At 47.5% G+C, this 24,375-nt stretch overlaps 2 protein-coding genes across 2 annotated transcripts in view; one reads left to right on the top strand and one right to left on the bottom strand.

Annotated features, from left to right (window-relative positions):
- The window catches only part of LOC116948705 (beta-chimaerin-like), a 30,755-nt gene extending 19,299 nt beyond the window's left edge, over positions 1-11,456 (top strand). The window contains exons 5-7 of the mRNA XM_032965677.2: positions 1,258-1,395; positions 5,512-5,617; positions 5,955-11,456. Of these exons, the coding sequence (XP_032821568.2) occupies positions 1,258-1,395; positions 5,512-5,617; positions 5,955-6,126 (416 nt within the window). The 3' untranslated portion in view covers positions 6,127-11,456. The remainder of the gene's footprint in view (positions 1-1,257; positions 1,396-5,511; positions 5,618-5,954) is intronic.
- The window catches only part of LOC142929779 (uncharacterized), a 93,017-nt gene that overhangs the window by 63,834 nt on the left and 4,808 nt on the right, over positions 1-24,375 (bottom strand). The window lies entirely within an intron of this gene.

Raw genomic sequence — 24,375 nt, forward strand, 5'->3', positions numbered from 1 at the left:
CGGGCTCCCGAATAAACGGAAGTCAAAATCGTTATTTATTTATTTATTTATTTTGGGCTACTCCGTCCCACCGTGCACATAAACGCCGTGACCTACATGGCGCGGATCATTCCGTTGTCGTGTCGTCCAAGCACAGCAGCGAGGACGAATGCGCAGAAGAAACAAAACTTTGATGAGCGCATCGTGTAGAGCTCGTCGAGAGGAATAGACTGCCGTGTCGTTCGCCTTCAACAGACATAAAATGACGTCGCAACGCAGTTCATGCGAGAGCTTACGGGACCCCAGGGTCCCGCCATAAGTTTCATGTGTGTTTTGTTAAAATAAATTGTAACTCTCTGTCTTCTGACTTTTGGGCCACCCTGTATGCACATGAGCCTGGTGGCTGTCAATGCCCTGTCTGTCATTAAGGAGGGGTTTCTTTCATGAAAACAAGAAACCCATATATTTCTCTCTTAGTAAAGAAAAATCACAATCATCACGACTTCATAATTCTTCTTCTTATTATTTCACAATGCGATTATGTACGTAGCCAGCCATGCCTCGCGGACGGTAATTGGGTGTATAATTGGCATCGCGCATTTGGGGAATACGCGCCGTGCATGGCGAAGCCGGGGACTCGTTAGCACGTCTAACTAGGTCAGCGAAACGCAACTCCCCTTGTGCTTTGCGATTGATGATGCAGCAAGGCACTGAACGTACAGGCCTATCCACTTGAAGATGTCCCGATAAGGTGGGACCCTCCCCCCCCCGCCCCCCCCCCTCCCGGCATGGTTTGGAGCAGCGAGCCCATTCCCCATCTTTCTATCCCGCTGCTTTTCATAACCATTTTGGCTTATGTTTACGGTGTGTGTACGTGCATCACAACGTGATTCATTGGGCCCGCACATTGCCTCAATGAAATACATATTTTTTTCAGGAAGACATAAAAATAATGGGGGAGTAATGTTTAGAGAATTCGAAACGTTTTGTTTTCCAAGCCTCCGCGTGACTACCACCAATCTAAACGCACTTATGTAGTCTTGCAACTCTCTCCTCTGTAACACGTGTTTACAATTGTCAGTCGCCTACAGACATGCCAGAGGGACGTTCAAACTGAGTGGGGGTGTCTATGCATGGATCGCCCTCTAAATTCCTCCATCTCAACTTTGCTCAGGGGCGAAGTGCTCCGATCGCGGCTCTAGCTCGTGACCGGCCCTGCCGCGCGTGAACAATAACACCTACGCGGGCGACCCTGCGCTGGCATTGCTTGTCCCGCAGAGGGGGAGAAGGCGGACATCTCGGCGAAGGCGTACGAAGACGTCAACGTCATCACGGGCGCGCTGAAGCTGTACTTCAGGGAGCTCCCGACGCCCCTCGTCACGTACCAAGCCTACCCGCACTTCGTGGAGGCTGCCAGTGAGTGGCTCAGCAAGCTCCCCCGCACCACATTGAGTCTCCTAGCGTCTTACCAATCCTCACCACATTGAGTCTCCTAGCGTCTTACCAATCCTCACCACATTGAGTCTCCTAGCGTCTTACCAATCCTCACCACATTGAGTCTCCTTGTGTCTTACCAATCCTCACCACATTGAGTCTCCTAGCGTCTTACCAATCATCACACATTGAGTCTCCTAGTGTCTTACCAATCCTCACCACATTGAGTCTCCTAGTGTCTTACCAATCCTCACCACATTGAGTATCCTAGCGTCTTACTAATCCTCACCACATTGAGTCTCCTAGCGTCTTACCAATCCTCACCACATTGAGTCTCCTAGCGTCTTACCAATCCTCACCACATTGAGTCTCCTAGTATCTTACCAATCCTCACCACATTGAGTATCCTAGCGTCTTACCAATCCTCACTACATTGAGTCTCCTAGTGTCTTACCAATCCTCACCACATTGAGTCTCCTTGTGTCTTACCAATCCTCACCGCATTGAGTCTCCTAGCGTCTTACCAATCCTCACCACATTGAGTATCCTAGCGTCTTACCAATCCTCACCACATTGAGTCTCCTAGCGTCTTACCAATCCTCACCACATTGAGTCTCCTAGCGTCTTACCAATCATCACACATTGAGTCTCCTAGTGTCTTACCAATCCTCACCACATTGAGTCTCCTAGTGTCTTACCAATCCTCACACATTGAGTCTCCTAGCATCTTACCAATCCTCACCACATTGAGTCTCCTAGTGTCTTACCAATCCTCACCACATTGAGTATCCTAGCGTCTTACTAATCCTCACCACATTGAGTCTCCTAGCGTCTTACCAATCCTCACCACATTGAGTCTCCTAGCGTCTTACCAATCCTCACCACATTGAGTCTCCTAGTATCTTACCAATCCTCACCACATTGAGTATCCTAGCGTCTTACCAATCCTCACTACATTGAGTCTCCTAGTGTCTTACCAATCCTCACCACATTGAGTCTCCTTGTGTCTTACCAATCCTCACCGCATTGAGTCTCCTAGCGTCTTACCAATCCTCACCACATTGAGTCTCCTAGCGTCTTACCAATCCTCACCACATTGAGTCTCCTAGCGTCTTACCAATCCTCACCACATTGAGTCTCCTAGCGTCTTACTATCCTCACTGCATTGAGTCTCCTAGCGTCTTACCAATCCTCACCACATTGAGTCTCCTAGTGTCTTACCAAACCTCACACATTGAGTCTCCTAGTGTCTTACCAATCCTCACCACAGTGAGTCTCCTAGTGTCTTACCAATCCTCACCACATTGAGTCTCCTAGTGTCTTACCAATCCTCACCACATTGAGTCTCCTAGTGTCTTACCAATCCTCACTGCATTGAGTCTCCTAGCGTCTTACCAATCCTCACCACATTGAGTCTCCTAGCGTCTTACCAATCCTCACCACATTGAGTCTCCTAGTGTCTTACCAATCATCACACATTGAGTCTCCTAGCGTCTTACCAATCCTCACCACATTGAGTCTCCTAGCGTCTTACCAATCCTCACCACATTGAGTCTCCTAGTGTCTTACCAATCATCACACATTGAGTCTTCTAGTGTCTTACCAATCCTCACCATATTGAGTCTCCTAGCGTCTTACCAATCCTCACCATATTGAGTCTCCTAGTGTCTTACCAGTCCTCACCATATTGAGTCTCCTTGTATCTCAGTTTTTTTTAAGTTTTATTTATTTTGGTATAGCCCTGTGAGCCATTCGGCTCTTGAATCGGGTGCAACCACAACAAACAAAAAACAAAAACACGAACAAGAAAAACATCTTAAAGTGACTATGTGACTGTGTAAATAGAAAATTCAAGAAAAAAAACAGCAAAATATTCCTGAAAAAAGCACCGTACACCAACGCTGTGTGCAAAAAATCCCAGTGGGATGCAAGTCAAACAACCACAACAACCACAAGAAAACTTAGATTAAGGCCATCAGTCCAACTCCGTACTACAACAAAACAAACATGTCCCAACCAAAAAAACTTTTCCAAATCACCAAAAAATGAAGCCATAATTGCAACGTAACAGTGATCACAGGGACTGTGACCGAATTTTTTACAATAAACTACATAAATAACATGTAACACCAAATCCTAGAGCCCATAGCTGGCTGCATAAGTTACTCCACAACAACAGAGGCATCAGTCGGAGTATCACATTTTTCAATGCACCTTTAAGATCAGCACGCTAAATCAAAATACAGATAATACTTTGCAGCGTCATCCGGAGCGAAACATTTTATTTTATTTTACGCCAATGAATAGCAGTGGCAGCTAGGGGTCTACAACTCCTCTAGAGCAGTTTTGAGAGAAGATCTCATTGGTAGCGATTCAAGTTGCAGTTTATTGGCAATAGCATTCCAGACTCTGGGGGCATCAATAGCAAAGGACCTTCCTCCAGTTTTTGTACAGCAATAGGGAATGTGAAGCTGGTAAATGAGCGAAGACCTGAGGTCAAATTTGTTCTTTGAAACAGAGAGGAGATCCAGCAGGTAGTCTGCGGATTTTTTTGTAAGTACATCGTGAATAAAAAAGATCTGGTGCACAAGCCGTCGAACATTAAGAGATGTTAAGTTTGACCCAATGTAGAGATCACAGTGGTGAGTCCTATTTGGGCAGCTCAATGTAAATCTTAAGGCCGAGTGATAGATGGAATCAAGCTTCTTCAGTACAGTACTTAGGGCTGCTTTATACACGATGTCACAGTAGTCAAGTAGAGGCAGTATGGTACCTTTTATCAATTCCAAACGGAACATTGGGGGGCAGCAGTGCTTGTGTCGATACAGAAACCAAGTTTTATTTTTGTCTTTTAACCAATATAATCAATGTGATCTTCAAAATTCAGTTTGACCAAGCCTCACCATATTGAGTCTCTTAGCTAGCGTAGTCTAATAGCTATAACCTCCCCTCACTGCGTTGAGTCGACTCTCATCTTTCCAATCCGAGCCGCACTTGTTTGAGTCTTCTGAAATGTCTGTTTGTCTGTCCACCGTTCTGTTTACAACTCTAGAACTAAACACAATTCAAGGGTGAGAGGTACAAAAAAAAAACGTCAACGCAAACTCCCCCTTCCCGAATGGAGAGAGAGTGTGGCCACACGTGACCCCCGGAGTGGACGAAACTTTTCATGGATAGGGTCGTAGCGACGACCGCCTCACCGCAGCTGCAGAACGTAGAAGGCAAACGCCACCGAGAGCACGTCGGTGGCGATGTGGATACGGCCAAGTGAGGAGAGGGCGGGGATTGCAGGCCATGGATCACCCGTCAGTTGTGGCGAACGCACGAGCGCGAGGAGACGGAGTGAATGCTGTTGAACACGTAGGCTTTCACGACCATGTTGTGGGTTTACTCTCCAACACACCGGTGTGCTGTACTGGTAACGAATTGGCATGTTTTGTTCACGTGACAAAACCTAGCTCAAAGAGCCTCTATTATGAGTGCAATCCTGCATGTTCGTACAAGGCAAAGAGAGGGAGCAGGGATTGCACAGCATTCACCGGCCGTCTATCGCGAGGAACGGACAGGGACCGCGGGACCCAAGCGCGGTAGCAAGGCAACGCAAGTGTCACCACGGACGCGAGCGACAGTCAAATGCCAGGATTGACAACGCTCGGGCCTGATCTTTCCCTGAGAGTTTTCCAGATCACTGGTATCGTGCGTACACTGGAGTAGGCGCAGAGAACGGGGGGACCCTTCAGTTTAGGCTGGCCACAGCTCAGAGCGAGGGGTGTGCTGGATGCGGTGTGCCGGGCGGGGGGAAATATTTCAGCAGGTTGCTTTGGGCGACAGACCCGGGTGGGACGAAGCCCTGACGACTGAACTTGCAACCCACTGGGATTTTTGCACACAGCATTGATACACGGTGCTTTTTCTGAAAGACCTTGCTGTTTTTGCCTGGATTTTTCGGTTGCGCGCAGTCACTTTAAGATGTTTTCCTGTTCATGTTTTTGTTTGTTGCGGTTGCACCCGATTCAAGAGCCGAATCGCTCACAGGGCTCTACCAAATAAATGAAACTGAAACATTCCCCCCCCCCCGCCCCCCCCCGTGTGCCGCAGAAGTGAGCGACCCCGCGGAGAGGCTGGAGCAGCTGCGCAGGGCGCTACAGACGCTGCCACCAGCGCACTACGACACGCTGCACTGCCTCATGGCCCACCTGCACAGGTGACACACACACACACACACAAAGATCCCCCGTGTAGCCTTAACAGACGGTTGGGGCAAGTGCTGTTAGCGAGCACCTATGAAGGCAGGGACGGCACACGAGGGGGTGGTTGGTCAGCAACCACGCCCGGCCGCCTTTGTCTCCCCAGTGGCACTATTTACACACCGCACCAGATACTCATTTGAGGCTGAGTCGACCGAGGGGAGGCCCAGGACCGGGTATAGATAATGGTCACCGGTGTTGGCCGTGAACGGGAATCGAACTCGGGTCGCCGGGTTCGTAGCGCGGCGTAGCGCTAACCAACACACGACCGCTCCCCTTCACGCACGCACGCAGGGTCTCGCAGCAGGAGAAGCACAACCTGATGAGCTCGGAGAACCTGAGCATCGTGTTCGGCCCCACGCTCATGAGGCCGCACGAGCAGGACGTCCTGGCGACGCTCAACGGCATGAGGCACCAGCGCCTTCTGGTGGAGCTGCTCATCCGCCACGTGCAGGAGCTCTTCTGAGAGCGACGGTGTCACGCGTCAACGTCCGTCCGTCTCTTGCCGTCACCACCACCAACTCCTCCTCCTCCGGCGTATTAACTCTGACCCTTCAACACCCTGCAATGTCCGACTACGCCAAACAATGCCCAACAATGCCCGACTACACCAAACAACGCCCTAGAGAGACGCCTAATGACCAAATATATATTTAACTATTGAACTTAAACTAAACTATTTTTTTCCAGGTAAGGCCCACTGAGCGACACAGCTCTTTGTCAGAAGTGACCTGGCCGCAAAACGACAGCTCAACAAAGTTGCTCATCGCGTGGCAAAGTATCGCGGCAAAATACTCTAAACTGATCTAAATCAGTCGGAACGCACCGGAACATAAAATAAGATAATTAAGGATAGCCCAGAGCGCGACTACTGCGGCCGACGATCACGTGGACCTGCGTATCACACAATTCCCCGCTTCGATCGTTCGCCTGTGTCAGCTTATGGGTCTCTCTGTGATTCTGTGCGTCTCTGTACGAGCCTACGATTCTCCGCTCAAACTCGAGGACTCTCCATGCGAGTCTGCATCTCAGACCATGGGGACTGCCGTGCTTACGGCCACTGCCCGCTGTAATAATTTTGCTGGCAGCGTTTAAGACATTCCGCTCACCAAACTCACTCGACACAGACTCACACACACACACACATTTCCGATCAACCCCATCCCCCCCCCTCCCCGCCACCGTACAAGAGAAGAAGATCTGGAATGCGCCAGATCTCAGAAGCTAAGCAGGGGTTGAGCCTGGACAGTGTTCGGATGTGGGGGATCGCCGTGCGGCAAACGGGGCGCTGTGGGAGCTGCTGCGGGGCTGCGTTGTCAGCGGTGGGCACTGCAGCAAAATCCTGATTTGTTGTACTGCACTTCGTGGCTTCCACGTGTCTGCCCCCAGTCTTCACCGATGCACGGCGATGGGCTTGCCGAAGTACGGTCGAATAACCCTCTCGATCAGCGCGGCATGGGGAGGCCCTCATCCAGAAGTGGATCAACAAAGATACGTACGTGAATTCTACAGGCATAGCAGTGAGGTGGGGGGAGGTTGTATGACTTGGATGTATGTTGAACTTCTTTTTCACCGTACGTAGTCAACCGTGCTAATCAGAGGTGCGGGGTAAAGACAACACATCGAAACACAAAAAAGCAGTTCTAAAGAAATGAGTTTTCAGGGCAGCGTTTGAGACTGAGGCTGATCGCCATGTCTTGGTGTCTGTGCCGTGGAGCCGATCTAATTCACACAAACCTCCTGCTGTTCCGAGCCTCAACCCATACACCCACAGAGTGGCACGTTGCAGACACCAGATGACGTGTCAGCGCGGTGGTGGACTCGACAGTAACAACATAAACTGAAATCCAGGATGTGGTCCAGGACCCATTCGATGACTCAAGCAGCCCTGCAGCTGCGAGCCAAGCAGCCAGGGTTTATTTTTTTCTCCTTGTTTCCCCCAGGCTAATATATTTCATTCAAATCCTGTCTGCCCCACAACCGCCGCCGGCGTGACGTCGTTCCTCGCGCTTATCCGACGAGCTGCGCGGTTCTCCAGCCGCAGAGGAACAAAACGGCGCCGTGTCCACGCCGACCCCGTGGGCTGCAGCAATGGATGGGGTGCACGAGCTGGCGGCTGGCCCGCGTCAAACGCTCACCGCCAGCAGCGAGCAGCGGGGCGAGACGCTTCATACGTCGGCAGGGCGCTAGACCTCGCGACGGAAACGTCTCGAAGCGATGCGCACCACTTGAGCAGGAGAAATGGCAAAAGACGAAAAAAAGCAGTGAGGAGCGTGGACGCACGGTCACGTAGACACGCTGCACTGTGAGTACATAACATCGACGGTTCAGTTCAGTTCCTGGACAAGGTTCCCAGCACGCGGAGCGAAACGCCGGACATCGCAGCCCCCCCCCCCCCTTCCCCACCCCCCCTCCCCCACGACGAAAACGCGTGGTAAACAACCCGAACAGGCCTCAGGGAAGCTGGCTCTTCCTGTGGCTCTCGGTGAACAGCTGGGCAATGCACCGCAGTTGTCTGCGAGCAGGGAGACTCCGCACAGGCTGGGCGCGCACGTGGAGGCCGTGTCACGGGGTTTCGATCGAAGGGTCAAGGGGCGCGTGAAGTCGACAGCCTGAATTACACAACGAACGAATGTGGTTCGTCTTTCCCAGAGGTTACTGCTGCGATGAAACATACTCTGAAATATTAAGGCAACTCACATTTAAGCAACGCAGAAAACGGTACACTCCACCCCATATTAAGCATGGTGGTGCATGGGGTTAGTGCACTGCGCCATGAACCCTGTGACCCCGAGTTTGAATCCTGGCCGTGGCCAACATCAGTGTCTGAACCGGGCACGGTCGCTGCTCACCAACCCCCATGGCCAACAGGGTGTGGGGAGAGAGGCCTCCATCCAGCAGTGGATTGAGTAAGAGCTACAAAGGAGAAGCAAGGCTCAATGGAGCACACGAGTGACGTCATCACATCTATTTAAGGAACGAAACAGGAGGATGAAGCTAGTTGTAATTAGTGGCGAAACGTCGTACTCAGATTGTAAATGTTGTGACTTTGCTCTCCAATACACCGGTGTGCTGTACTTGTAACGAATTGCCATGTTATGTTGACGTGACAACCCTTACTAATTGGCTGTGTCGGGTGGTGGCGGGTTTAACGACCCATTTATATATTTACGCAATGATATTGGTCGCGAAAGCCTACGTGTTAAACTCAATGGAAAAGCACACGCAATGAACCAAACCGAACAAAATCCCCACACATTGCTGTTCTCTGCAAGGTCAGTGCGCTTCTCATTAAGTCCTTTGAAACAACAGCCATAGCCACACGATTGCCTTGCTGTGTGTGACGTCCTTGACGATCGTCGCTAACTTGCGATTATCAGGCAGCTTCGGTTGCTCAGTCATGGAGCCAATTTCAAATGTCAAGCTCAGGGCCGCCAACCAACCTTGCTCTCCGATGCGTAGCTTGGTCTGCACCGCGTGCTGATCGCCATCCACCTTCTTGACGTTTTGCTCCACACGCTGGGAAGCTTCTGAATTGTTTAGTTCCACCAATAAAACTCCTAGCACGTGGGGCAAAAACGTCGGACATTGTCCAAAACAACACGCGGTGTAGCCCAATGGCTCTTCGAGAGCCAACTCTTAAGAACCTACACGGAGGGAGTGGGGGGCGGTCAGCTTAACCACGTGCTCTACCCGAGCAAGCTGCAACCGCAGCGCCCTCCACTGTTGGTGCTCACGCAATGACGAAAGATGCTCAGGAGGCAAGTCTCACCCATGGTGAAGCATGGGTCGGCACTTGGCTATGAATGACTACGCAGGGCTGTGGCTAGAGACGCGATTCCCTGTGTGGTGCACGGATGTACGTTGGACTTCTTTCGCAGCGTACGCAGCCAACCGTGCGAATCGGAGGTGCGGGAGAGGGATGTGATGACGGCATCGAGATGATATTAAGTAATTGCGAATGCGCCAGCACACGCCAGCTTTTCTGTCCTGTATAACCAGAACTGGATTCATGTCCGAAGTCGAATGGATTGCCGATCAATGTATTGCTTGATGCGGGGCTTCGAGAGAGAGAGAGAGAAAAAAACTCCAGTCCACAAACTCCACCACGGTACACATTTCCACTTTTTTGCCGAACTGCTCCATTGAAGCGAACATTGTGGCTAGGCGCTGCATGCATGAGACGATCGGTAAAATTGGAAAACAGGACCAGAGTAGAGCACGAGGAGTGGAATATCAAGAACTCTATCCCGGTGAACAAGCCAACGTCGGGCCAACGTTAGCATATGGTTGGAACCGTTGGGCCCAACGTTGGCCTAACGTTCCACGTTCACCGGGGTGAGCCTACCACGAAAGAGTGTTGATTACGGCTGTCAGTTTGAATTCCTGCCGCGCCACGCACGCGGTCTATGCGGAGGAGACAAGCATTCAAATGGACCAAACCCACGAAGCTTCGAGTGGCAACAATGACGTTCACGTTGCCACACACCCCTACGGCTGGAGAGAGAGGCGACTTTGTAAATATTGTATTTATTCGAAGGTACCTATAATGATACTCTCCCACCTAAAGATGTTTGAATGTTTACACTTTAAACACTTGTAGCCGTTTTCTGTACCGCTTGCCGGTCTGTGTGTCGTGTGGTTGGATGTAAACCCCCTTGTAAAAAGTTCTACCCTCCAAGTTGAATATTATGTACGCCTGGGCTTAATTTCTCCCGGGTCTCTCCGCAAAATATTTCCGGACAAGGCACACAACGTTTCACTATACTTCCTCTCGCCACCCACGGCTTTGGCTGCTATCGTCACGTGGCTACCGGTCTCTTACCAGCTTACCCTGAACATATTCAGTGAGAAATTGGGCCCTGATTCCCCCCTGATTAAATGTACATCTATAATTGTGGTGGATGCTGTGGTGTGGGATATTTATTTTGGGATGTTCCATTTTGGGGAAAAACGGGGGGGGGGGAACGGGGGGGGGCTTGTTTTGTTAGTTTGGTTTCAACCAACTGTCTTACAAATACAACCTCTTGTTTTGTAGGAAGTGAGTGATGTGAAATGATGTGATTTGCTGATTAAAGACAGACAGTTACAAACCCTTTTTTAAACAAGGACATTTAGGGATTACTGCGTGTGTAAAACTACCTTATGGCGACGAAACATTTACCGATTTTATATACTCTGTCAACATTTTTACGTATATAGATAATAGGCCTCCAAACAATCCGCAAATGTATTTTTTAACCGTTTGTTACATTGGTGCAACTAAGTGACCTACACTGCAATGTGTTTTTATAAGATGTGTTTCACAATGTTGATGACGCCTGTACCCTGGCTTACCGCAAAAACAAACCCATCACGTTCAACATAATTATAATCATCTCACAATACTTGCGTTTAATTACTCAATCGCCCCCCTACTGTGAAAACTTGGCAGGGCCCTCTTGAAACGAGTCAGCAGATTCGGTCAGATTTTCCTGGGTAAACAATAATAATTATTATTTATAATGAAAGGAAAGGTCTCAAAGCGCAGTCTAGGGGACCTCCTAATGGGAGCTGTCCGTGGGTGGAAAAAGGTGAACACAACACCAGCCTACAAATGGGCTTTGAATCCCCTCATTTTGCCATCTCGGCCAACTCGCACCAAGATCATTGCGTCGGCGTAGCATTGTGCAGGAAATGACGGAACATGGCCAATATTTATCTAAATTAACGAACTTAAATGTGCGGCATGTAATGGGTTTGCCATGCTTGAGGAAATGTCACGATTGCAGGTTACGATTAAATTCGAGAATCAAATTGTTCGTCTCATTATTTAAATGCGTTTTGAATGTTCGGTCTTGTTTGTTCCTTTGGACTCGAAGTAACATTTGCGTATGCTTCTATTTGTCGTATAGCTAAGAAATGTTTACACAAACGATGCGATGCATGTCTCGAATCAGTGTGTAAACGTGGTGTTGGATCCATTGCGACAGCGCAAGGCGATCACGTTGGCAGTGCGTTTCCCAGACGAGTTACTGTAGTTCTCGTCCTGGCAGTAGCGAGTTCATTATCACGACGTACGACCCACGGGTCTTTTTACGCAGAGAGTATTTTCACATTTCCCAGGAAACGATTACATAAGCAAAGGCAAGCTGCCTGAGCACGACCACAGCAGCTGATCCTACAGCAAACGTTCAGGGTAAATATATAGATATATTTTGTTTGATTTTTTTTTTTTACAATGAATAGCGATTAGAGTTACAATGGTCAGCATGCGTGCGTCTCTGCGTCGCGTGTGGTCTCTGTTCCGTGGGGAGGGGAGGACGATGGCGTTTCCTGCGGTCCGTCCGGTTTCACAACCGCGAATAATGTTTGTCGGTGTCGAGAGTTGTTCTCAACCTTGCCGAGCAACACAGTCGGTGGGCCAGAGCTGAAATTGGTACCACCTAAGGTAGAACAAAAAAAACTGTTGCGGTGACCATTCATTGATGTGGCTAATGCGAGTGCATTTTTTTTTTAATATAATAACACCATTCATTTCGAATGGTTGTCGCATAAGTCACTGTTGTTGGCCCCACTTTATGAAATTGTATCAGCTAAAGTTATGGTGGTACCGACAGGTGAAATGTCTGGCCTGGGGCTGTCTTGTTACCGCTATTTGAACTTTTATATTCACGGTGTCATTACAAGCAGCGCTCACCGCTTTGCTGAGACAGCACCACACATGAGCTTGCCGCTTGATACATTGCTATCCTGCATATGTATAGAGGAGTTACGCTGAGAAGACAAACGAGATTACGTCCAGAATACCAAAGCACAGACATGGTGTTGAGTCCTTCCAGTGGCCCCTTTGAGTCAGCCCTGTTATTTATTGCCAGCCATAACGCATTACCACGTGCTATGCTTCGACCTGCAACATCCAGTCACTTGGGAAATTAGTGACTCAAACATTAGCGATACCTAAACCAGTCCATGCACTTGCCACCCAACTCTCGTGGGTGACAAGGTGATGTATCAGGGTTTTTTTTTTCTTCCAATTATTATTGGGACCACAAGAAAGCAGAGTTGAGTGTCACCCCCGCATGCATCTTGGGTTGCTCTGAGCACCCTGGATTCCTCTAACACGAAGCCAAACACTCATTTCTGGAATTGGTCAAATATTACAATGTGGCAGGCAGGACCCTCGTGATAAATAATCTGGAGACTCATTGGAATTTTTTCGCGTTCGGGGTGCCGCGGTGGCGAGATGTTAACTACCTCGCCCTGCATACAGGAGGTCGTGGGTTCGATCTCGACCCTGACGCCTGTATATTTGGAGTTTTAATGTTCTCCCCGTGGTCGCGTGGATTTATTTCAAGGTACTCCGGGTTTTTCCCTCCACATTTATAAACATGCTGTTTGGAATATTTGGCTGCTATAAATTTCCACACGATAAGCCATTTTGTTGAGCTATCAATTGCGGGATTGTTTCTTCTTAAAAAGAGCTATTTAGCCCAATGGACCTTACCTGGCAAAATAAAAATAATTGAATTATTTTCTGCGTCACGTAAATCGCTTGTACACTGTCCATCGGCGAGGTCAAGGCAGCACCGATTTGAACTCAAAGTTACTTTTCACGAAGTAGCAAACGTGTTGCAGTCGAAACGTCGTGAGAATTTTATTGTTTTATATTTTTATTATTTTATTGTTTCCTTTCTACGTGGTGACTTTACCGAAAGAACCAAGAATATGAATCCCTGCAGTCACGAAAGCTTTAAATCAAAATTTAGTCCGTTTATTACATTGATATTTATCCTTGTTACATCACACCGTTTTGGAAGGCGCTCGACCTACGAAGATGGAAGTGGTGGCGCACACGCCTTGTGCGTACACCGAGTCGGCTTACTGGTTGAGGGACGACCTGTCGTCCTGCTGCCACTACTCGCTTTCCCGCCGATGTTGTTGTTACACTCGTACTTGGCGTGCCGCTGTGCGACTTCCACTTCACTTCACACGCGTGCACCTAGCTGGTGGCGTTACTGTGCATGACGAGTCCAAACGGTTGTTCGTTTAAACGTAACAAATATAAACAGGAACTGCATTACAACCACTTCACTCCTTGAATGTTATTATAGATACAGTAAATATATATACATGTACAGCTTATTGTTATAATAGTTGTTTTTTTACCCTTTTATCTGGCAGCAAAACTGACACTTTTTTTTTACAAGGAGTCATGTTTACATTGACCACAATACCTGCGGTCGGAACGCAAACAAAAAACAACAACTCTGATAATGTATGTGGCACTGTCCTTGAAATTGATTGGTCCACACGCGAGACAGCTTTCTTTAGAGCCTCGTCTCACATGGTGTTGGACCAGAAGACGCCAAAAGGCGCACAACTCAAAGGCAATGCACCATCAGAGTATGAGAGCTCGGGGTTAAGCATTTACACCATTGGAAACCTCATTTGCCAGTAACAAAATATGATAATTGGTTTTTACCCTTTTATCTGGCAACAAAACTGACACCTTTTTTTTACAAAGTGTCAGTTTTTTTGCCAGATAAAAGGGTAAAAAAACCAATTATCATATTTTGTTACTGGCAAATGAGGTTTCCAATGGTGTAAAAAACGTATTGTTAGTCCACTGCTGGATGCACACCCCCACTCCTCCCATCTACAGCTGTCAGTCACGTGGGGTATTACGACCATACTTGCCCCATGACTTTTTTATTATCGCATAGGAAGAAACCAGTGCCCGGAGAAACCCCACACAACGCAGAGGAGCTAAGACTCCAAATTCGTGAAATTAAGGTCAGCGAACTACTTTCTGTACCGCGTCCTGAAGCTTCCACTTAATACCCTGCGCACTACCACAATGTGGCCGCTAGGTGGCTCATCTTCACAGCAATGCTGTTTATATAACGCGTACATTATTCGAGTGTGCCCAATATATAGCAGAAGTACGCTTAAGCCTGGGTGAACACCAATCGTGAACGCGTCTTCCATGTGCGAATGCCGCATACGATTAAGCACCTGGCCTGCACAAAACATAGTCGCCCTCTAGCGGACGTAATTTAGAACGACAGTGCGGGCGGAAAGTCCCCTATTCCCCCGTACACATGAGGTTTATCAGATATTTTAAGCCATGTGGTATGGCGACTTCCCGGCCACGCTTTGCGGTTGGCATTTATTGACGTTAAATGCAAAGCACGAAGTGGAGCGGTGGCGCAGTGGTTAGCGCACGGCACCACTGCGTAAAACCCCGTCGCCGTGTCAACTCAGTTAGATTATCGACCACGGCTAACATCAGTGGCGATTAAAGTTAGAACCGACCCTCTCCCCTCTTCGACCGTGAAGTATTGGCCATCAACCGCATGGTACACGGAGTAGGGGAGGGGCGGCCTCCGTCAACCAGTGGAATGATAGAGTGCATTATAAATATACCGTAAATACATTTCCAAATTCCTGCTACATCGAGGAATAGAGCGACGTAGCTGCCACCTCCATGTCTCTTCTCCCCATCTTCTCACTGCTCTTGTGTCGTCTCTACACCGATTGACAAACCCACAGTGCGACTGTGTCCGTGCAACCCAAGCTATGGCCCGTATAGTACACCACTGTAATCTGGGCTCCTTCAGCGGAGGAATAGCACAGACGACACGAGCTCCCTCCTGAAGCCTTCTCGACGTTACCATTTAACTCCTGCGCGTCATCGCTGCACCTCCGATTAGCACGGTTGGCTACGTACGGTGCGAAAGAAGTTCAACATAAATGCATACTGCCATACGCAAGAATAGTACCTCCAACAGCATCTTACCGTGTTGAATTTAGATCTTTTTTGGGTATAAAATCGCACTGCATTGAGCTGGATCGTAATAACCATTAGCAGGGTGTGTTCACTTTCAGCTTTCGTGATACACTTCGCAGAGGATAAATTACTCGGTTCACCGTTGAACAGCAGACCGATAGGACTGTGAGACTTGAGGCTGACAGAGCTGAAAGTAAAATCAAACTCTCGGCGAGAATTAGTACGGACCCAAATTTGACGACCAAAAAAAGCTGTCTGATTGTTCTAGTTACTAATCAGAGGCTGGATGATATCCGCGCTAAATGTGGGTTTCCTTGCCGTTGTAGCTTTCATCATTCGTCTTTTTTCAAGTCAGTCACGATCGTCCCAACGTACAGCGTTAGATGTTGTATCGTAGAGCACATTAAGGCCACACACGGCATGCACCTAATCTTATTCCTACAGGTGTCAGCAGATGGCGAGTGCCACTCACTTGAAATCCCATTCAGGCGTAGTAACAATGCCACTTTCAGTACTGTATTTGAATCACGGTTTATGTATGTTGAACTTCTTTCGCACCGTACGTCGTCAACCGTGCTAATCGGAGGTGCAGAGGAATGAACTATCGCAAGCACTGCTGCTGGATTAAGGGCTGTCCGAGCAGTCGCCATACTTCACAGTCACACTGCATCTCACTCATGCACACGAGCTAACCACATCGCTCCATCTCCTCGGTCGACGTGCACTTGACCTGCCAGCCCGCAAGATAATTTCGCGCACCCACAATGCACCAAAACAAAAACAATTCTTCAACATTAATTATAAAAATGATTCGAGCATCCCCTGTAAACTGTTAATGAAACAGCCCTAAATACGGTCTAGTTTACATTGACAAATAGAAATCTTTGTGAAATGTGCAGTCAAGAATGTGGTGTTTTTGTGAGAAAAATGTGTTAAGAGTTCCTCGGACGACTTCACACGGCCTTGCGGGCCACCGGTAGTCCGAGGAACGCAGCTTAAGAACCACTCGTGTAGGAGATGTCGTCGCCACGGTGGGTGCCACGGTGGGTGCCACGGTGGGTGCCACGGTGGGTGCCACGGTGGGTGCCACGGTGGGTGCCACGGTGGGTGCCACGGTGGGTGCCACGGTGGGTGCCACGGTGGGTGCCACGGTGGGTGCCACGGTGGGGAGCAGTAGTGTAGCGGTTAGCGCGCTGCGCTACAAACCCGGCGACCCGAGTTCGATTCCCGCTCACGGCGAACACCAGTGACGATTATCTGAACCGGTCCTGGTTCAGCCTCAAATGAGTACATGGTGCGGTGTGTAAACATCGCCGCTAGGCAGACAAAGGCGGCCGGGCGTGGTGTTGGCCACCCACCCCCTCGTATGCCGTGCTGGCCTTTATAGGTGCTCGCTAACAGCACTTGTCCCAACAGTCTGTTAAGACTACACGGGGATCTTTGTCTTTGCCACGGTGGGTGCCACGGTAAAGTCACGTAGGAGGGAAACAATACAATAATAACAATATAAAATTCTCACGACGTTTCGACTGCAACACAAGCAATCATCATCAGGTGTGAAAACCACAGCAAGAAAAAAAATCACACCTGATGATGATTGCTTGTGTTGCAGTCGAAACATCGTGAGAATTTTATTGTTTTACATGACTTTACCAATAATATGACTCTCTGCAGTCACGAAAGCTTTAAATAAAAAAAACATTTTCGTTTATAGTTTTAAAAAACCCAGACACCAGCAGCAGACACGGCCCTCATATCGCATTCCCTCCACACGCGAACTATTATCATATAACGTGAGCGAGACTCCGCGTGTTTAACGCGCAGGGAATGCACAATGACCCAGGGTCCTTCTGCACGTGCTGAAAATAAGCCAGGGTCTATCCGCTGCTGGATAAGCAACTCTTCATTATGATCAGTTACTGGCTTGGCACTCGTATAGATGAAGGCCAGCTCGTCAACCTTAGCTGCCACCATGGTCTATATACTGTTGGATGAAGGCTTATTCAGTTTGAGCATTATCAGCCATGGACTATCCACTGCTGGGTGAAGGCCAGCAGTGTATAGACGATGCGATGGTGAACACCATCACCATCCTACACGGCCATGTGGAACAACAAATAATTTGCGTATCATTAACAAACAACGGCACCCTTCATTTAACCACGTGTGAGCCTATTGTGATTCTCCAGATGGCATGTACTTAGTTATCTTTTGCTCTATTTAAAGTTGCTTATTACCTTTTATATGCCAGTTTAGTCATTTACGATGTCTGTCCTCATTCAACCTGTCGATCATCGTCATTATGTTGTGTAGAATTGTGATTACGAAGCTCATGCCGGCGAGTGATGTCGTCATTGCAGAGCTGTACCGCTGCGCCCGACCTCAAAGGATCCTTAAGGTCCCTAAAGGTTTTGCTTCATCAACGAAATGGAAAACTGTACTGGGGAATAAAAAAAAAGAAAAACACAATTTACTTGATGGACGGCGTTCAGTGATGTATCGTGGATCACGTGCTCAGTCGGAGGTCGCTCACGCTCATCTGCAGCCCCCACTGTCTGAAACTCACGTCTCCCCCTGCCCATGGTGCTATCGACTCCCTGCCACAACTTGTCTCGAAATCTTCTCATTCTCCTTTGCCTATTAGACCGCGGGCGAGGGCAAAAATTGGTTGAACACGGAAGGCTTTCGCAACCAATATTATTCATAATACATTTTTTTGCGTGGTTTAGATCGCGTAATGTGTCGTTAAACCCTCTACCACCTGGTTTATCGACACATTTGTATTTACGTGATCTAACCCCCCCCCAAAAAAACTGTATTACGGACCAATATATACACGTCTGATAGGAGAGATTTATATAACAAATGCATAAAAAATGGTTATCACACAATTTTCTTGTTTGCCACTGAAAGAGATTGGAACCACTGCAGTTATGCCTCCTCACGTGGCACTGACAAGGCCCACATCTGGTGACGAGCTCGATGTGGCTCAAAGTCTTTCTCCATTAACAATAAATGTGCCCACAGTTTCTCGACAGCATCTTGATATGCGGTCTCATTCAGACGTCGCTATGTACATCCAAATTGTATTGCATTTGGATCTCTATGTGAATGCGGGGGTCTCTATGTAAGTCTATGGATTTCTGCGTGCGTCTATTGGTGTCTATGGAAGCCTACGATTGACCGCCTCTTCAAATTAAATGTCCTTATTGTTCCTGTACATCGATCTAAGATGCGGTCATATTTAGACGCTGCATCCATTTAAAACTGTATACCATTTAGCTCAGAACGATGTCAGATGAACGCTTGGCTATGGCGAACGCTCCTCTCATACGGCGGAAGCAGGCTGGCATGAAGAGGTGATGATGACGACGACGACGATTTAATTACCAGCTGCCCAAAATATTGCTGCCAGGCGCTACTTGCATACAAATCAGAGATGTGCAGCGGCGGTGCTGGGAATCGAGTGCGTTGACGTCATTTAACAAGCCCATAAAAGGCTTTCCGGTACTCCACTGCCTCTCAATGACGCATTAACCCGTTCGGTTTATAATATTTTTTTATTTAAAAAATAAACAACACTCAATTGAGGTGCATGAGGCTGACATGGAGTTAATTATCCAAGTATATATATTTTTATTTTACCAGGTAAGGCCCACTGAGATTTCTGGTTTTTTTTCAGAAGCGACCTGGCCACAAATGATAGCTCAACGAAGCGGCTTACCGTCATCATCATGTGGACATATAAAGCAGCTCAATACTCTTAACGCACGTGACACAATGTGGAGGGAAACACCGGAGGACCCCGAGAAATATCCACAGATTATGAACGTAGCTACGGGCCGCACTTTCAAAGGCCCCGTGCTAAACGCTTTCAAGCTATCAATTCCGGTTCAATGATTCTGCACTTGCTCTATTACTATAGTACTATACCGCCTACAACTTTTACGAATGACTGGGTGTTTAAGGTTAGCGATTTGTCGTATTATTCGGCTGTATAGGAAATGAAAAAAATACGATTACTTTACTATGCAAGTAAAAAATGTTTTAATATTTATGTTTTTATTTGATTTAGGGCACCTTTATAACACATGCTCCAGGCCCCGCACTAGCTTAATCAAGCACTGGCATAGACACAATAGACACAACAGTGGAGGACAAACAAATACACACCTATGTAGATAAACACAAATATCACAATGCAGTGGGTAGATTTAGAGTCCTGAATGGCTTCGTTTTCTCAGTTGTCAGTTGCTATGGGGTACAAAGACACAGATCCACCGTATATATACATAAAACACACTTTTGGGGCAGGTGTTGTTAGCGAGCATTTATGAAGACCGACACGGCACACGAGGGGGTGGGTGGCTAACACCACGCCCGGCCGCCTTTGTCTCCCCAGTGGCGATGTTTAAACACCGCACCAGGTACACAGAGAGAGAGAGGCACACACGGCATATTTGGAAGACGTTGGATGCCACATAGAATGACCACGATGCGAGTGTTTGCATCCACTGTCTGCGAGATATTTTGCGGATTAAAATGCATTCGCCTTGGACGACTATCCCGTTGAGATCGGAGCATCTTCGCTTGCGAGCGCTGAGTCCACCCGTTCACGGTGGGTTGGTGGGGTCAAGTGACGGACGCGTACATTCCACACGTGTCACGACACGTACACAACAGGCGTTATTAACCCCCACGGGCTGACGCACGTTCGTACACTGCCAAAGCGCACGCCCGCTCCATTATACCGCTCGACGTCACGGACACGAACCTTGGAGAGCCACGGCCCACGTCTCGTACACAGAATGCTGGCATCGCATCGCAACGGAGTTTGACGTGGGGAGCGCGTGAAATGATTCCTTCCCACTCTGCTTAGCAGTGTGAACCACTGTGACAGAGCACCCCCCCCTCCCCCCGCACACACAAACACGGGTTCTGGTTTTTACAGCAGGCGGTGAAGTGTCATCGGCGAGTGGATGATGCATCAGTGTATCCATTCGTAAGCGCATTGGTGCGCTTATCGAAACTCGCGTGTTTAATGATGGATGCGTCGCGTTGTTGGATGTATTGAAGCTATTTCACCGGATCTCTTGCAAGGGTCGCCTGCAGGGTTACCAAGCGAACGTGTCAGTGCGACTGTTGTTGTTGTTACCGAGATGGGTTCACGGCGCTTCTGTGGCCACTAGTGGCGCTCTCATTCAGCAAAATGTAAAACAATGAGAAATGTAACGACTACAATTCCTTAGGGGGGAGGGAGTGAATTGTCACTACTCCTGGTTGACGTGATAATTATAATCTACTAAGTTTTTATTTAAAGCTTTCGTGACTGCAGGTATTCATATTCCTGGTTCTTTCGGTAAAGTCACGTAGAAGGGAAACAATTAAATAATAAAAATATAAAACAATACAATTCTCACGACGTTTCGACTGCAACACAAGCAATCATCATCAGGTGTGAAAACCACAGCAAGAACATTTGAAAAAAAGTGGCGGTTTTTTAACGTTATACCACGGAGAGCGATTCGGCAGTAATTCAGATGGACGAGTCCATCTATGTTCAGAAAAGAGGAGGGGGGAGACGAAAATAATGGATGCGGTCTGAAAGCCACCGTAAGCGTGAAAAATCAATTAAGACCCGAAATGGTTTATCAAATTCTTCCAATGATTGCTAAGCCAGAATACATCTTCTCGGTTGAAATTGTCTGTGTTTGTATATGTGGATAGCCTCATTAACGAATCTCTCATGGTAGCCAGATGGCTTGCAAAGAACCTCTGTCTTGGAAAAGTCAATGTCCTGTGAGCCTACTGAATTATAACAGTGATCTGCCACGGCCGAGGTGTTGGTCCTACCGTGTTTTAGGTCTGCTTTGTGTTCACGAATGCGGTTCGAGACATGTCGCTTGGTTTCTCCAATCTAACTACTACCACAGAGGCAACTTAGTTTGTAGACGCCAGGGTACTGTATGTCCGGAATCACATCTTTTACAGACGGAACCAGATCACGGATTTTATGTAATGTGTTGAATTGGACCTGGATCTTGTGTTTATTCAAGATTTTGGAGATCTATTTTGTGATCCCCGCAATGTAGGGTAAAGTGATGGTTTTGAAAGGCTCCTCAAGAGGGTCCTTCTTCATGGTTGGAGTGATAGCTTTGCGGATTGTGTAGTCGGAGTAACCATTAGCCTTAAGAGCTTGGTGTACGTGCTTGAGTTCACTGGCTATGTGTTCCTGGTCGGATATGCATTGGGCTCTATGGTGCAGAGTCTTGATGAGGGAATTCTTCTGGGATGGATGGTGGTGGGAATCCGGTTTCAGGTAAGCATCCGTATGGGTAGCCTTCCTGTAGACAGAGTGGCTCATTGAACCATCAGGTCTCTTTTTTATTAGGACATCCAAAAAAGGTAGCTTGCCATCTTTTTCGACTTCCATGGTAAATCTGATGGCTGGGTGTATGGAATTGATGTGGTCGAGGAATTGGTCTAGAGCAGGCCGGCCATGTGGCCAGATGACAAAAGTGTCATCCATGTACCTCTTCCATAAGGTTGGGCGCAGAGTGGCAGTCTGGATGGCGTCAGTCTCAAATTTCTCCATGAAAATGTTGGCTACAACCGGAGATAGGGGGAGCCCATTGGGGTGAGCTCAGTTTGTTTGTAGAAAGTTCCATTCCAAGTGAAGTTTGTATTGGTTAAGCAGTGTCTCACCAGGGGGGGTACCTCAGTGTTTAGTCCTTGATGAACCAAGTCTTCAATGATTGCGATGGTGTCAGGCACAGGAACTTTGGTGAATGAGGAAACTACATCAAAACTGACAAGCAGGTCATCTGGGGACAGGGAAAATACCCTTGATTGTCGATACCACGTGAGTAGAATTTTGTACCGCAGAGGTGTTTTTTCCAGTGAAAGGCCGCAGGATTTCAGACAGAAATGAGCCAGTTTGTAGGTGGGGGAGTTGATAGTAGAGACGATGGAACGAAGGGGTGTATCTACTTTATTTATTTTTGGTAAGTTGTAAAATCTTGGTGGCCTGGCAGCAGGTTTCAACGAGAACTGTTTGGTTTGATCAATTAATGCGGTTGAATCAGAAATGATTTTGTTGGTTTGTATGACAAGGCTGTTGGTGGGATCTCTTTTTATTTTATCGGTAAGACCAACACCTCGGCCGTGGCAGATCACTGTTATAATTCAGTAGGCTCACATGACATTGACTTCTCCAAGACAGGTTCTTTGCAAGCCATCTGGCTACCATGAGAAATTTGTTCATGAGTCTGTCCATATATACAAACACAGAGACAATTTCAACCGAGAAAATGGATTCTGGCTTAGCAATCATTGGAAGGATTTGATAAACCATTTCGGGTCTTAATTGATTGTTCACGCTTACGGTGGCTTTCAGACCGCATCCATTATTTTCGTCTCCCCTCTCCTCTTTTCCGAACATAGATGGACTCGTCCATCTGAATAACTGACAAATCGCTCTCTTTGTTGCCAACGTAAACAAAAACGCCACTTTTTTCAAATTTTCTTGCTGTGGTTTTCACACCTGATGATGATTGCTTGTGTTGCAGTCGAAACGTCGTGAGAATTTTATTGTTTTATATTTTTGTTATTTTATTGTTTCCCTTCTACATGACTTTACCGAAAGAATCAAGAATATGAATCCCTGCAGTCACGAAAGCTTGAAATCAAAATTACACCGGCTCTACGGGGAGGGTTTCCACATAACTTTGAGATCCTTCAACAAACTCCAGGATAAGAAGGCTCTGCTGATCGAGTCTCTCATCTTTCTGAAGAGATGCCGCGACTCTGGGGTAATGCCAATCGCATTTACACTGACCTCTGCTGCTGTAATTTCTTCTAATGTGAAACGAATTCTTTCCAGAACTAGCTTAGCTCTTATCTCAGAGAAAATCAGACTTATACGCACCGAACAAGATCAGTTAGACAAGACACTCTACAAATCACACTTATCATTGACGGCAACAATGTCCACATCGGATTGGGAACATGTAGACAATATGACTGCCTCTTCAGCTGCCACTATGTCGACCAAATGTAAGGACAACCTGATTTCCAAATTTAACCTCCTCTCCAACAAAAGACCGGACCCACACACCAAAAAGCTAGACGTTAACAAAGTCGCAATTAATCGCAGTAACAGTTCTATTTCCGATGGTCTGAAATACGTTTTAACTTAAGGGCTAAACTTTGCAGTCACACCTAAACACATACCAGTTAATGATATCATTGCCCAAGTAGACGTGGCTCTCAAGGGCCTGGGTCACATCGCTGCAGACGTAGCAAGATCTGAAATCGCTGCAACCCTCAAAAACGCTAAGATGCCAGCTAGCAACCTCAGCAAAGATGAGTGTTTTGAATTATGTAAATTAAAAGAGGGATGACATTGTCATCCTCTCAGCCGACAAGGGCAATGCCACTGTCATCATGGATAAAATAGACTATAACAACATAATTCAATAATTACTCAACGATGGCAGCTATACAAAAATAAAAAGAGATCCCACCAACAGCCTCGTCATACAAACCAACAAAATCATTTCTGATTCAACCGCATTAATTGATCAAACCAAACAGTTCTCGTTGAAACCTTCTGCTGCCAGGCCACCAAGATTATATGGGTTACCAAAAATACATAAAGTAGATACACCCCTTCGTCCCATTGTCTCTACTATCAACTCCCCCACCTACAAACTGGCTCGTTTCTGTCTGAAATCCTGCGGCGTTTCACTGGAAAAACCACCTCTGCGGTACAAAATTCTACTCACCTGGTATCGACAATCACGGGTATTTCCCTGTCCCCAGACGACCTGCTTGTCAGTTTTGATGTAGTTTCCTTATTCACCAAAGTTACTGTACCTGACACCATCGCAATCATTGAAGACTTGGTTCATCAAGGACTAAACACTGAGGTACCCCCCCTGG

The sequence above is a fragment of the Petromyzon marinus genome, chromosome 34 (assembly GCF_048934315.1).
Source record: "Petromyzon marinus isolate PM22_M1 ecotype Great Lakes invasive population chromosome 34, UKy_Petmar_22M1.pri1.0, whole genome shotgun sequence".
Taxonomy (NCBI): domain Eukaryota; kingdom Metazoa; phylum Chordata; class Hyperoartia; order Petromyzontiformes; family Petromyzontidae; genus Petromyzon; species Petromyzon marinus.